Source organism: Bombina bombina, chromosome 11 (assembly GCF_027579735.1).
Source record: "Bombina bombina isolate aBomBom1 chromosome 11, aBomBom1.pri, whole genome shotgun sequence".
Lineage (NCBI taxonomy): Eukaryota > Metazoa > Chordata > Amphibia > Anura > Bombinatoridae > Bombina > Bombina bombina.
The window spans coordinates 102,749,962-102,763,619 of NC_069509.1; the positions used below are offsets into that span (position 1 = coordinate 102,749,962).

Consider the following 13,658-nt stretch of genomic DNA (forward strand, 5'->3'; position numbering starts at 1 on the left):
CCACCGCCACCTACATTATACCTAGTAACCCCTATCCTGCCCCCCCTATACCGCCGCCACCTATAATAAATTTATTAACCCCTATCCTGCCCCCCCTACACCGCCACCACTATAATAAAATTATTAACCCCTAAACCTAAGTCTAACCCTAACCCTAACACCCCCCTAACTTAAATATTAATTAAATACATCTAAATAATATAACTCTTATTAACTAAATTAATCCTATTTAAAACTAAATACTTACCTTTAAAATAAACCCTAATATAGCTACAATATAAATAATAATTATATTGTAGCTATCTTAGGATTTATTTTTATTTTACAGGCAAATTTCTATTTATTTTAACTAGGTACAATAGCTATTATATAGTTATTAACTATTTAATAGCTACCTAGTTAAAATAAAGAGACATTTACCTGTAAAATAAAAACTAACCTAAGTTACAATTACACCTAACACTACACTATCATTAAATTAATTATTCCTATTTAAAACTAAATACTTACCTGTAAAATAAACCCTAAGATAGCTACAATGTAATTAATAATTACATTGTAGCTATTTTAGGATTTATATTTATTTTACAGGTAACTTTGTATTTATTTTAGCTAGTTAGAATAGTTATTAAATAGTTATTAACTATTTAATAACTACCTAGCTAAAAGAAATACAAAATTACCTGTAAAATAAATCCTAACCTAAGTTACAATTAAACCTAACACTACACTATCATTAAATTAATTAAATAAATTACCTACAATTAACTACAATTAAATACAATTAAATAAACTAACTAAAGTACAAAAAATAAAAAAAACTAAGTTACAAAAAATAAAAAAAAATAAGTTACAAACATTTCAAAAATATTACAACAATTTTAAGCTACTTACACCTCATCTAAGCCCCCTAATAAAATAACAAAGCCCCCCAAAATAAAAAAATGCCCTACCCTATTCTACATTAAAAAGTTAACAGCTCTATTACCTTACCAGCCCTTAAAAGGGCCTTTTGTGGGGCATGCCCCAAAGAAATCAGCTCTTTTGCCTGTAAAATAAAATTCCGATTGGCTGATAGAATCCTATAAGCCAATCGGAATTCGAGGGACGCCCTCTTGGATGACGTCACTTAAAGGAACCGTCATTCGTCGGAAAGTCGTCGGTGGAAGAAGATGGCTTTGAGTCGGCTCGTCTGAAGATGGCTCCGCTCCGGATGGATGAAGATTGAAGACGCCGCCTGGATGAAGACTTCAATCGGATGGAAGACCTCTTCAGCACCCCTTGGATGATCACTTCAATCGGATGGAAGACTTCTTCAGCGCCCCTTGGATGATGACTTCAATCAGATGGAAGACTTCTTCAGCGCCCCTTGGATGATGACTTTGGCCGCTGCGGATGTCCTTCTTCTGTTCCATCGGTGGTCGGCTGGCTGAAGACGGCTAAAGGTAGGATGATCTTCAGGGGGGTAGTGTTAGGTTTATTTAAGGGGGGTTTGGGTTAGAGTAGGGGTGTGTGGGTGGTGGGTTTTAATGTTGGGGTGGTTTGTATTTTTATTTTACAGGCAAAAGAGCTGATTTCTTTGGGGCATGCCCCGCAAAAGGCCCTTTTAAGGGCTGGTAAGGTAATAGAGCTGTTAACTTTTTAATGTAGAATAGGGTAGGGCATTTTTTTATTTTGGGGGCTTTGTTATTTTATTAGGGGGCTTAGATGAGGTGTAAGTAGCTTAAAATTGTTGTAATATTTTTGAAATGTTTGTAACTTATTTTTTTTTATTTTTTGTAACTTAGTTTTTTTTATTTTTTGTACTTTAGTTAGTTTATTTAATTGTATTTAATTGTAGTTATTTGTAGGTAATTTATTTAATTAATTTAATGATAGTGTAGTGTTAGGTTTAATTGTAACTTAGGTTAGGATTTATTTTACAGGTAATTTTGTATTTCTTTTAGCTAGGTAGTTATTAAATAGTTAATAACTATTTAATAACTATTCTAACTAGCTAAAATAAATACAAAGTTACCTGTAAAATAAATATAAATCCTAAAATAGCTACAATGTAATTATTAATTACATTGTAGCTATCTTAGGGTTTATTTTACAGGTAAGTATTTAGTTTTAAATAGGAATAATTTAGTTAATGATAGTGTAGTGTTAGGTGTAATTGTAACTTAGGTTAGTTTTTTTTTACAGGTAAAATTCTCTTTATTTTAACTAGGTAGCTATTAAATAGTTTATAACTATTTAATAGCTATTGTACCTAGTTAAAATAAATTGAAATTTGCCTGTAAAATAAAAATAAATCCGAAGATAGCTACAATATAATTATTATTTATATTGTAGCTATATTAGGGTTTATTTTAAAGGTATTTAGTTTTAAATAGGATTAATTTAGTTAATAAGAGTTATAATATTTAGATGTATTTAATTAATATTTAAGTTAGGGGGGTGTTAGGGTTAGACTTAGGTTTAGGGGTTAAAAATTTTATTATAGTGGCGGCGGTGTAGGGGGGCAGGATAGGGGTTAATAAATGTATTATAGGTGGTGGCAGTGTAGGGGGGGCAGGATAGGGGTTAATAATTTTATTATAGTGGCGGCAGTGTAGGGGGGGCAGGATAGGGGTTAATAAATGTATTATAAGTGGCGGCAGTGTAGGGGGGGCAGGATAGGGGTTAATAAATTTATTATAGTGGCGGCGGTGTAGGAGGGGCAGGATAGGGGTTAATAGGTATTATGTAGGTGGCGGCGGGGTCCGGGCGCGGCGGTTTAGGGGTTAACATATTTATTATAGTTGCGGCGGGGTCCAGGAGCAGCGGTTTAGGGGGAATAACTTTATTTAGTTGCGGCAGTGTAGGGGGCGGCAGATTAGGGGTTAATATGTATAATGTAGGTTGCGGCGGGGTCTGGGAGCGGCGGTTTAGGGGGTAATAAATGTATTTAGTTGCGGCGGTGTAGGGGGGGCAGATTAGGGGTGTTTAGACTCGGGGTACATGTTAGGGTGTGAGGTGCAGACATTTCCCATAGGAATCAATGGGATGTCGGGCAGCAGCGAACATGAGCTTTCGCTATGGTCAGACTCCCATTGATTCCTATGGGATCCGCCGCCTCCAGGGCTGCGGATTGAAAACCAGGAACGCTGGGCCAGAAAAGTGCCGAGCGTACCTGCTAGTCATTTGATAACTAGCAAAAGTAGTCAGATTATGCCGAACTTGCATTTGGAACATCTGGAGTGACGTAAGAATCGATCTGTGTCGGACTGAGTCCGGCGGATCGAAGCTTACGTCACTATATTCTACTTTTGCCGGGCAGCAGGGCTTGATAACTAAGGCGAATCAGCCTCGCCACAAATACGTTGCGGAATTCCAGCGTATTTGAGGTTGACGGCTTGATAACTAGGGGCCACAGTCTCACAAATTAATCATAATAAGGCCCCAATTTATCAAGCTGTGTATAGAGCTACGGTTGCTTATCGCTGCAGGCTCAAAATTTAGGAAGCAGCGGTCAGCTTAAATCCCCCCGGGTACATTCGCCCTTGGGTGATTGACAACCCCCTACTTGCGCACCATTGAGCTTGTGCAGTGTTAAATACAGGCAGTGTTTTTGCTGCCTTATGCTGCCTGCATTCTACGATCCCAGGTGGACAGGTTCACGTGAGCAAACACTGTCCATCCGGCAGTTGATAAATGCTGACCTAATAATCTATACATTTCACTACATTTGTATAATTCCTAGAGACACAATACATATACATTTATTTTATAAAATGTCCTTATAAAAAAAATTACAAAAATTGGAATGATCTGTTATGAAATCCATTTTATAGATACTTTCTAATTCACTACTATTTCTAGATTTTCATTTGGAGGTTATATGTGAGGGCACTAGGGGAAAAAATGAAAATATGGTTTGTAGCCTTGTATCTAGAATTAATGATTCATTATGGGCTAGATTACAAGTGTAGATTATAAGTAGTGCGCTATTGTTTGTGGTGGTTGCGATAAGCAATAACTTGCGCTCTTATTAGAAGTTTAAAAGTAAAAGTGTTCATTCTTGGTTTGCAGAAGTGAAGACCTATCTGATAAAAAAATTAATCATATAAATATTTTTTTTTATAAGTGTTAAAAGGTATAAGGTATATGACATGGTATTTGAATAGGAAGGGGTATATTGTGTGTGTATGTACATATATATATATATATATATATATATATATATACACACAAACACACATACATACATATATATATATATATATATATACAGTACATATATAACCAAGTCCAATGATTGCACTCTCAATCCAATCCAATCAGCCAATATGATTGAGCTCGCATTCTATTGGCTGATTGGATCAGCCAATAGGATTGAAGTTCAATCCTATTGGCTGATTGCATCAACCAATAGGATTTTTCCTACCTTAATTCCGATTGGCTGATAGAATTCTATCAGCCAATTGGAATTGAAGGGACGCCATCTTGGATGACATCACTTAAAGGACCCGTCATTGTTGAAGAAGACTCCGGATGAAGAGGATGCTCCGCGTCGGATGTCTTGAAGATGGACCCGCTCCGCGCCGGATGGATGAAGATAGAAGATGCCGCCTAGATGAAGACTTCTGCCCGTCTGGAGGACCTCTTCTGCCCGGCTTGGATGAAAACTTCTGCCCGTCTGGAGGACCACTTCGCCCAGCTTCGTTGAGGACTTCGGCCCGGTTGGGTGAAGACATCTCAAGGTAGGGTGATCTTCAAGGGATTAGTGTTAGGGTTTTTTAAGGGGGGTTGGGTGGGTTTTAGAGTAGGGTTGGTTGGGTGGGTGGTGGGTTTTAATGTTGGGGGGGGTTGTAATTTTTTTTACAGGTAAAAGAGCTGATTACTTTGGGGCAATGTCCCGCAAAAGGCCCTTTTAAGGGCTATTTGTAATTTAGTGTAGGGTAGGGCTTTTTTATTTTGGGGGGCTTTTTTATTTTTAATTTACAGATAAATATACATACGCTAGGAAATATGTGTCAAACTTCTCAAAACTGTACCTGTGCTACAGTAATTGGTATGTGAAATAAATAAATAAAAAATATGAGAGGCGCTCTAACTATAGGCTGAAGAAACTAAGATATTTAATATTACTAAGTAGAAAATATATCTACAGGAGGGACCTAATATTTTTTAAAAACATGAAATAGATGTATTGTCTCCACAAACAAATATTAGGGGATTTATGCAAATAATATTTCTATGTGGAAAATATATCTGTGGGAGGATCCAAATGCTTTTATCCGAACGAGTTTGGTGATATATTGTATCCGCTATACATACAGCATCTGATTGACGATAATATTTATTTGGGTGTTTTAGAATCCAACTTCAGAAATATACTCCTATTATCAAATTTATTCATTTGTGGAGATAGTACATCTATTTCCTGTTCAGTTAAAAGCATTTGGATCCTTCCACAGATATATTTTCCACATAGAAATATTATTTGCATAAATCCCTTTATATTAGTTTGTGGAGACAATACATCTATTTCATGTTTTAAAAAAATATTAGGTCCCTCCTGTAGATATATTTTCTACTTAGTAATATTAAATATCTCAGTGTCTTCAGCCTCAGGCTTTTTTATTTTGTTAGGGGGATTCGATTAGGTGTAATTAGTTTAAAAATCTTGTAATTATTTTATTATTTTCTGTAATTTAGTGGGGGGGTTTTGTACTTTAGATAATTGTATTTAATTTTATTTAATTGTAGTTAATTTAGGGAATTAATTTAATTATAGTGTAGTGTTTGGTTTAATTGTAGGTTATGGGGTTAAACTATTTATTTAGTTGCGGTGGGCTCCGGGAGCGGCGGTTTAGGGGGTAAACAATTTATTTAGTTGCGGTGGGCTCCGGGAGCGGCGGTTTAGAGGGTAAACTGTATAGTATACTGTGGGTGTTTAGTGACAGGGTACCAAGAAAGCTGTAAAAAAGCCGAAGAGCTGCAAGATCGATGACTGTTAGTTAACAACAGTCCGCTGCTCATTGCACCGTACTTGGTGCGCAGCTTTTTGACAGCTTTTTTGATAATTTTGGAGAGCGTATTCAGGTCCACAGCAGCGATGTTAGGTGATCTTGGCGAGCGTATTGGTGCCATCGAATGCGCGTATTGGTGCCATCGAATGCAGGTAAGTTGACGGCTTGATAAATAGATGCCTATGACTTAACATGTATAATTTTTAAGTACAGGTGGCTCTCGTTTTACAACGGTTCAATTTACACCGTTTCAGAATAACAACCTTTTTTTCCAGTCATGTGACTGCTATTGAAAAGCATTGAGAAGCAGTGCATTTATTAAAATAGCCAGTAGGTGGAGCTGTCCGCTTGTGTTGCAGCAAAGCCAAGCAAGCTGAAATTAATCAGTTTAACCAGACCTGAGCTATTGAGCAGATTTCAAAGGAACAAGATCTTCCTGTCTATAAATCAGTCCAGACTGGAATGCATAGAAAGAACTGTTTGCAGAAAAATGCAAGTGAAGTCTGTGTTGTGTGATTATTTTATTAGGTTTATAATGCTGTTTAGCAAATGTTTTTGTTCATTTAACTTAGTTTAATTATATATTCTGTGTTGTGTGATTTTTTTATTAGGTTTATAATGCTATTTAGCATTTAAAGTCTTCATTTCAAAGCTTTAAAAATAATGTATTAGGTGTTACTTATGACAATTTTGAGAGGGGCCTGGAACCTATCTCCCTCACTTCCCATTGACATACATTATAAACTGGGTTTCAATTTACAATGGTTTCGATTTACAACCATTCCTTCTGGAGCCTAACCCCGGCGTAAACTGAGGGCTACCTGTATTGGCTTATGTTTCACACTTTTTAATTACCCAAAATATAATTAACTCATACATAGTGAAAACCTAAGAGGCCATACCCAAGGTGATATGTAGATATGCAGCAATACCACTTTACAAATTTTTTAAATTTTACAAATGTGTCAAATTACAAGCATATATACACCCCCTGATCACAACTCCCCATCTCATTATACTCAGCTAGTCAGTACTTCTTTACAAGTAACAGTTCCAGTCCAGGTGTACATTGAGTCCTTGTGGGGTCATAGTACCCAGAGTATGAATCCACCTCAATTCCCATTGTAGTAGTATTTTGGCCCTGTCCCCTTCTCTCTGTAGGGGTGGTACATAGTCAATTATTTTATATCTCAAGTCTGTGACACTATGTTTGGCCTGGTCAAAGTGTCTTGCCACTGGCTGATCTGATGTCCTTTTGTTGATCGCAGCTCTAATTGCTGAACGGTGGTTCGCCATCCTTGTTCTCAGGTCATCCACAGTCTTTCCAACATAAAAGAGGCCACACACACAATGTAGTAGATATACTACATAGTTGGTCGTACAAGTAACTCTATATTTTATAGGGAATCTTTTTGTTGAATATGGATGACTGAATATTTTCCCAGTTGTTAGTCCTCCACATGTGGTGCACTCTAGGCACTAAAAACAGCCAGGTTTTGCCTGTAGCCAGGTATCTGTGATATAGCTTTGCCTTGGGTCTATCTTTATCAGTTGATCTCTGAGGGATCTTGCCCTACGGTATCCCACTATTGGTGGCATTGTACCCTTAAAGGGCAGTTCTTTATCTGTCTCAAGAATAGACCATTTTTTATAGCGTATCCACAACATCCCTTTTTTCCCAGGGTGAATGTAGATGTAAATGTCATCTTGTTGTCTTGATCCCTTTTCTTATTGCTGTTCAGAGATTCTTGTTGGGTCAAGTCTATTGTCTGATCTTTGGATTCTTGCAGCAACCTTTTCTGATATCCCCTCTTGGCAAATTTTGCTTCCATGACATATACTTGCTTGTTCTTAAGTTTTAAGTTTTGGAGTTTTGTTTTTGTTTTGGAGAGCGTATTCAGGTCCGCAGCAGCGATGTTAGGCGATCTTGGCGAGCGTATTGGTGCTATCGAATGCAGGTAAGTTGACGGCTTGATAAATAGATGCCTATGACTTAACATATATAATTTTTAAGTACAGGTGGCCCTCGTTTTACAACGGTTCAATTTACACCGTTTCAGAAAAACAACCTTTTTTTCCAGTCAGGTGACTGCTATTGAAAAGCATTGAGAAGCAGTGCATTTATTAAAATAGCCAGTAGGTGGAGCTGTCCGCTTGTGTTGCAGCAAAGTCAAGTAAGCTGAAATTAATCAGTTTAACCAGACCTGAGCTATTGAGCAGATTTCAAAGGAACAAGATCTTCCTGTCTATAAATCAGTCCAGATTGGAATGCATAGAAAGAACTGTTTGCAGAAAAATGCAAGTTAAGTCTGTGTTGTGTGATTATTTTATTAGGTTTATAATGCTGTTTAGCAAATGTTTTTGTTCATTTAACTTAGTTTAATTATATATTCTGTGTTGTGTGGGTTTTTTATTAGGTTTATAATGCTGTTTAGCATTTAAAGTCTTCATTTCAAAGCTTTAAAAATAATGTGTTAGGTGTTACTTATGACAATTTTGAGAGGGGCCTGGAACCTATCCTTCTCACTTCCCATTGACTTACATTATAAACTGGGTTTCAATTTACAATGGTTTTCGATTTACAACCATTCCTTCTGGAACCCAACCCCGGGCTACCTGTATTGGCTTATGTTTCACACTTTTTAATTACCCAAAATATAATTAACTCATACATAGTAAAAACCTAAGAGGCCATACCCAAGGTGATATGTAGATATGCAGCAATACCAATTTACAAATTTTAAAATTTTACAAAAGTGTCAAATTACAAGCATAAAAACAGCCAGGTTTTGCCTGTAGCCAGGTATCTGTGATATAGCTTTGCCTTGGGTCTATCTTTATCAGTTGATCTCTGAGGGATCTTGCCCTACGGTTTCCCACTCTTGGTGGCATTGTACCCTTAAATGGCAGTTCTTTATCTGTCTCAAGAATAGACCATTTTTTTTCGTAACGTATCCACAACATCCCTTTTTTCCCAGGGTGAATGTAGTTGTAAATGTCATCTTGTTGTCTTGATCCCTATTCTTATTGCTGTTCAGAAATTCTTGTTGGGTCAAGTGTATTGTCTGCTCTTTGGATTCTTGCAGCAACCTTTTCTGATATCCCCTCTTGGCAAATTTTGCTTCCATGACATGTACTTGCTTGTTCTTAAGTCCAACATCTGAATAGTTTCTTACTGTTCTTTATAAATTGTGAGATGGGTAGGGCTTTTTTCAAACCAACTTAAGAAATCTTCTTCTGTACCCTCCCGTAGGAGGAACAGGTCATCAATATATCTCTTGAATACTTGTATCCTGTTGTCCCGGAATAGGCTTGTCCCTTCTGTTTCCAATTCAGCCATAAATAGATTTGCGTAGTCTGGGTACCAGCAATCTGTAAGAAGAATTATTTTTCGAACCTGAAATAGTTAAATTCAAAACAGGCTTTCAGCAATTCAATTATGACTTTCATCTGTGGTCCTACATAAGGGTGTCTATTTATTTGATGCTTGACAGCTGTTATACCTTCATTGTGTGGAATTACAATATAGAGGGATATGACATCTAGGGTTGCCAATAAGGTTCCTTTTTCAAGTTGTGGTAGTTGCAACAGAATTTGAATCATGGTAGTAGAGTCCAATAGGTATGAGTCCACATTGCTTACCATAGGTTGTAATATATGAACTATATAGGTAGTAATGGGCTGGAGTAAAGAGCTTATGGCCGAGACTATCGGTCTGCCAGGTGGTGATTCCAGGCTCTTGTGCACCTTTGGTAACATATATATGACAGGTATTCTTGGATATTCAGTTGTCATGTATGTTTTTGTATCTTTGTCAGTTATTTTTAAATACTCTTTGTAACATGTTGTACAGCTGTTGCTTAAAGCTTTTTGTAGGGTCTCCACTTAATAGCTTGTAGGTGGTGTTATCCCCCAGTTGTCACATCACTTCATCACAATAGTCCTTGTAATTCAAGAGAACTATCGCACCCCCTTGTCCGCCTCTCTAAGGACAATGGTATTTTCCCGTTGTAATGTTTTCAGAGCTGTTCTTTCTCTTTTAGTTAGATTGTTTCTGTATCCCTCTATGGGTTTATTGGTTTGTGTTGCTTCCTATAAGAGTAATCTGGAAAATGTTTTTATTAAGGCTTTGTTGCTATGAGGGTCAAAAGTGCTCTTGACCTTGTATATTTTTTGTTCCCCTTCCTGGGTTCCAAATTGTTCCTTTAGTTGCAGGGTCCTAGTGAATCTTTGTATATCCACATATAAGTTGAAGTCATCTGGTTTTGTAGTTTGAATAAATAACAGTCCCTTGTTTAAAACCATTCTTTCATCCTCTGTCAGGATGTATCCGGTTAGGTTGATGATTAGATCCTCGTCATTCTCCCTCTCCTGGGGGGTCTTGGTGGCCTGCTTATACCCCAATCCTTGTATGAGTCCTCTGCCTCCCTCGTTTTTTGAACAAGTCATCATACCCCCCATGTTAGTAGCTTGCGTAGACATTGGGTTATTGGTGTTATCAGAGACTGAGCTATTACCAGAGCTATCGACTGTTCCCAATGGTCTGCTCCTGTTGTATCTTTGTCTCCAGAGCCTATTTGTTTGGTATAGCATCCGTTCTTCTGGACTTAATTTCCAATATATAAAAACTTTTATTTTTATAGTCATTGGTAACGTTTTCCAGCTTCCTATTCTTGAAAGCAATTAGTTCATTCTCATATTTCTCTATATCCTCTTTTAGTTTATTAATCCAATTATGTTCTTTTTCTGCTTTCAACTTCTCCAAATGTTGTTCCTCATATTGTTTGGTTTCAATTCTATTCAATTCCAGCAGTCTTGTTACTTCTTCTATGACTAGTAAAACCAAGTCCAGTGAGACAATACACTTGACCCAACAAGAATCTCTGAACAGTAATAAGAAAAGGGACCAAGACAACAAGATGACATTCAGAACTACATTCACCCTGGGAAAAAGGGATGTTGTGAATATGCTACGAAAAAATTGGTCTATTCTTGAGACAGATAAAGAACAATGCCACCAAGAGTGGGATACCATAGGGCAAGATCCTTCAGAGATCAACTGATAAAGACAGACCCAAGGCAATGCTATATCAAAGATACCTGTCTACAGGCAAAACCTGGCTGTTTTCGGTGCCTGGGGTGTACCACATGTGGGGGACTAACAACTGGGAAAACACTTAATCATTCATATTCAACAAAAAGATTCCCTATAAAATATAGTTACCTGTACGACCAACTATGTAGTACATCTACTACACTGTGTGTGTGGCCTCTTTTATCTTGGTAAGACTTTGGATGACCTGAGAACAAGGATGGTGAACCATAGTTCAGCAATTATAGTTGCGATCAAAAAAGGAACATCAGATAAACCAGTGGCAAGACACTTTGACCAGGCCAAACATAGTGTCACAGACTTAAGATATATAATAATTGACCATGTATCACCCTTACCGAGAGGAGGGGACAGGGCCAAAATAATACTACAACGGGGATCGAGATGGATTCATACTCTGGGTACTATGACCCCACGAGGGCTCAATGTACATCTGGACTGGAACTGTTACTTGTAAAGAAGTACCGACTAGCTGAGTATAATGAGATGGGGAGTTGTGATCATGGGGTGTATATATGCTTGTTATTTGACATTTTTGTAAAATTTAAAAAATTTGTAATTTGACTGCATATATACATATCGCCTTGGGTATGGCCTCTTAGGTTTTCACTATGTATGAGTTAATTATATTTTGGGTAATCAAAAAGTGTGAAATATAAGCCGATACTTAAAAATGATATATGTTGTCATAGTGACTAATTACTAGCAGCTCATTCGCTTATAGAGTTTATCTCTACTTACACTGTACAAATTGATCGTTAGGAATAGCAAAAATGTTAATCTGATATTGCTTTGAGAAAATAATTTTTTGAACACTGTTATGTGCTAGAAGGGCTTAAAATATGAGGCTGAACATAACCGCTGCATGCTGCCATACATTATTATGTTTGTTTTTACTTCACAGTCATTGTTGGTGAGGCGTCCGGTTGCCACGAAAACGGAGAGCAGGATTCGTGAGTCACATGATCGCGGCCACTTATGGAACACCGCCAGCAATGCTGCTATGGGGATTTGGGTGACCCCGAAACATCAAAAATAAAGAAAATGATTTGTATTAAGAGCCAGTGAGTGCCTTCCATCTGTTGGGACCATATTACTATTACTTGAAGTGCACCTTGGGCACAGCAGGCTATAGCGGCCCTATGGAAAGATAACCATGAGTGCTCTACCACCACATTTGAATCTGTATGTATATATATATATATATATATATATATATATATATTTTGTGCCTAGTGCCCTCTAGGCAGATTATATACCTTGTAACGATTGAGGTATAATTATACCTCAATCGTTATGAGGTATGTAATCTGTCTGGTGAGCACAAGGCTTTTAATGGTGAGCATTAGCTTCTAGGATTTTGTTAACAGAACAGAAAGAAAGTAACCATATTACGATATCTTCTTATAGCAATAAAGCCAAATCTATTAACCCCTAAACCACCACAATCTCCACTGAAATAACCCCTGCACTACTTAAACCCTAATTCCCCATTTTCCCATACCACAATAATCCTACACTATTTAACCCCCTAACTCTGTATTAAAAATAACCCCCCCAAAAATTCACCATGAAAAGGGCACGTGATCATAACTCTTTTGCAAAACAGTGATTAAGTTATTTTGAAAAAAAAACCCTATACAAAACCTAACCTCCCCCCTCAAAAAAAATCTAATGCAAAACCTCAAAGCTTTTATTCACCATCTTGAATCCGGCTCCTTTGGGGGGCATTGGTGGGTCCATGGCGTTGGTGGTCTTCTGGTGCTTGTTCCTTGGCGATGTTCCTTGGTTCTCTTGGGCGGTCCTCTTATGATCTTCTATACGATCCGTCTTCATGCTGTCACACCAAAGCTGAAGATTCAATGCAAGGTTACCTATGGGTGCCCTTGCATTTCTGTTTAAATTACAATTCAAATCAGCAAATAGAAAAAGCTTTCATTCTATTGTCTGGGCAATCTTTCATTCAATCTTCAGTGTGCTGCATTGACACCATGAATACAGATGGGTGGAGGATCAGAAGAAGACTGCCCAAGAGGACCAAGGATTGCTGCCGCTCCACTTGTAATCTAGCCCTTAGTGTGTGTGTGTGTGTATATATATATATATATATATATATATATATATTCGGATGTCAGGTTACTTCATCTACCTGATGCACGACTGAATCCATTTGAAAACGGTACCAGTCAGGTACCGAAACGTCATGGGACTTTTTACTACTTGATATGCTTCAATAAAAGCTTAGTTTTATACAGAATATCCAGTGAGTGCTGTTTTTCTATGCAAGACTATATATATACATATATATATATATATATATATATATATATATATATATATATATATATATATATATATCATAGTATAAAACGTTTGAAAAACAATTTAAAGGTTGTGGATAATTATAAAAACATTACACTTTCTCTTCTAGTTTCTGCTGCTGGGCTTCATGGAGGTTTTTTAAACTTTTGATCTCTTCTTTGATATGATCCTGGTTTCCAAGAAGCTGCAAAGACATAAAGCATCTAAGAGTTACTCACTTTTGT

At 37.1% G+C, this 13,658-nt stretch overlaps 1 protein-coding gene across 1 annotated transcript in view; it reads right to left on the reverse strand.

The window, feature by feature from the left end:
* Positions 1-13,658, reverse strand: part of CCDC78 (coiled-coil domain containing 78) — a 254,500-nt gene that overhangs the window by 132,459 nt on the left and 108,383 nt on the right. Inside the window, exon 7 of the mRNA XM_053694328.1 lies at positions 13,530-13,618. Coding sequence (XP_053550303.1) covers positions 13,530-13,618 — 89 coding nt within the window. The remainder of the gene's footprint in view (positions 1-13,529; positions 13,619-13,658) is intronic.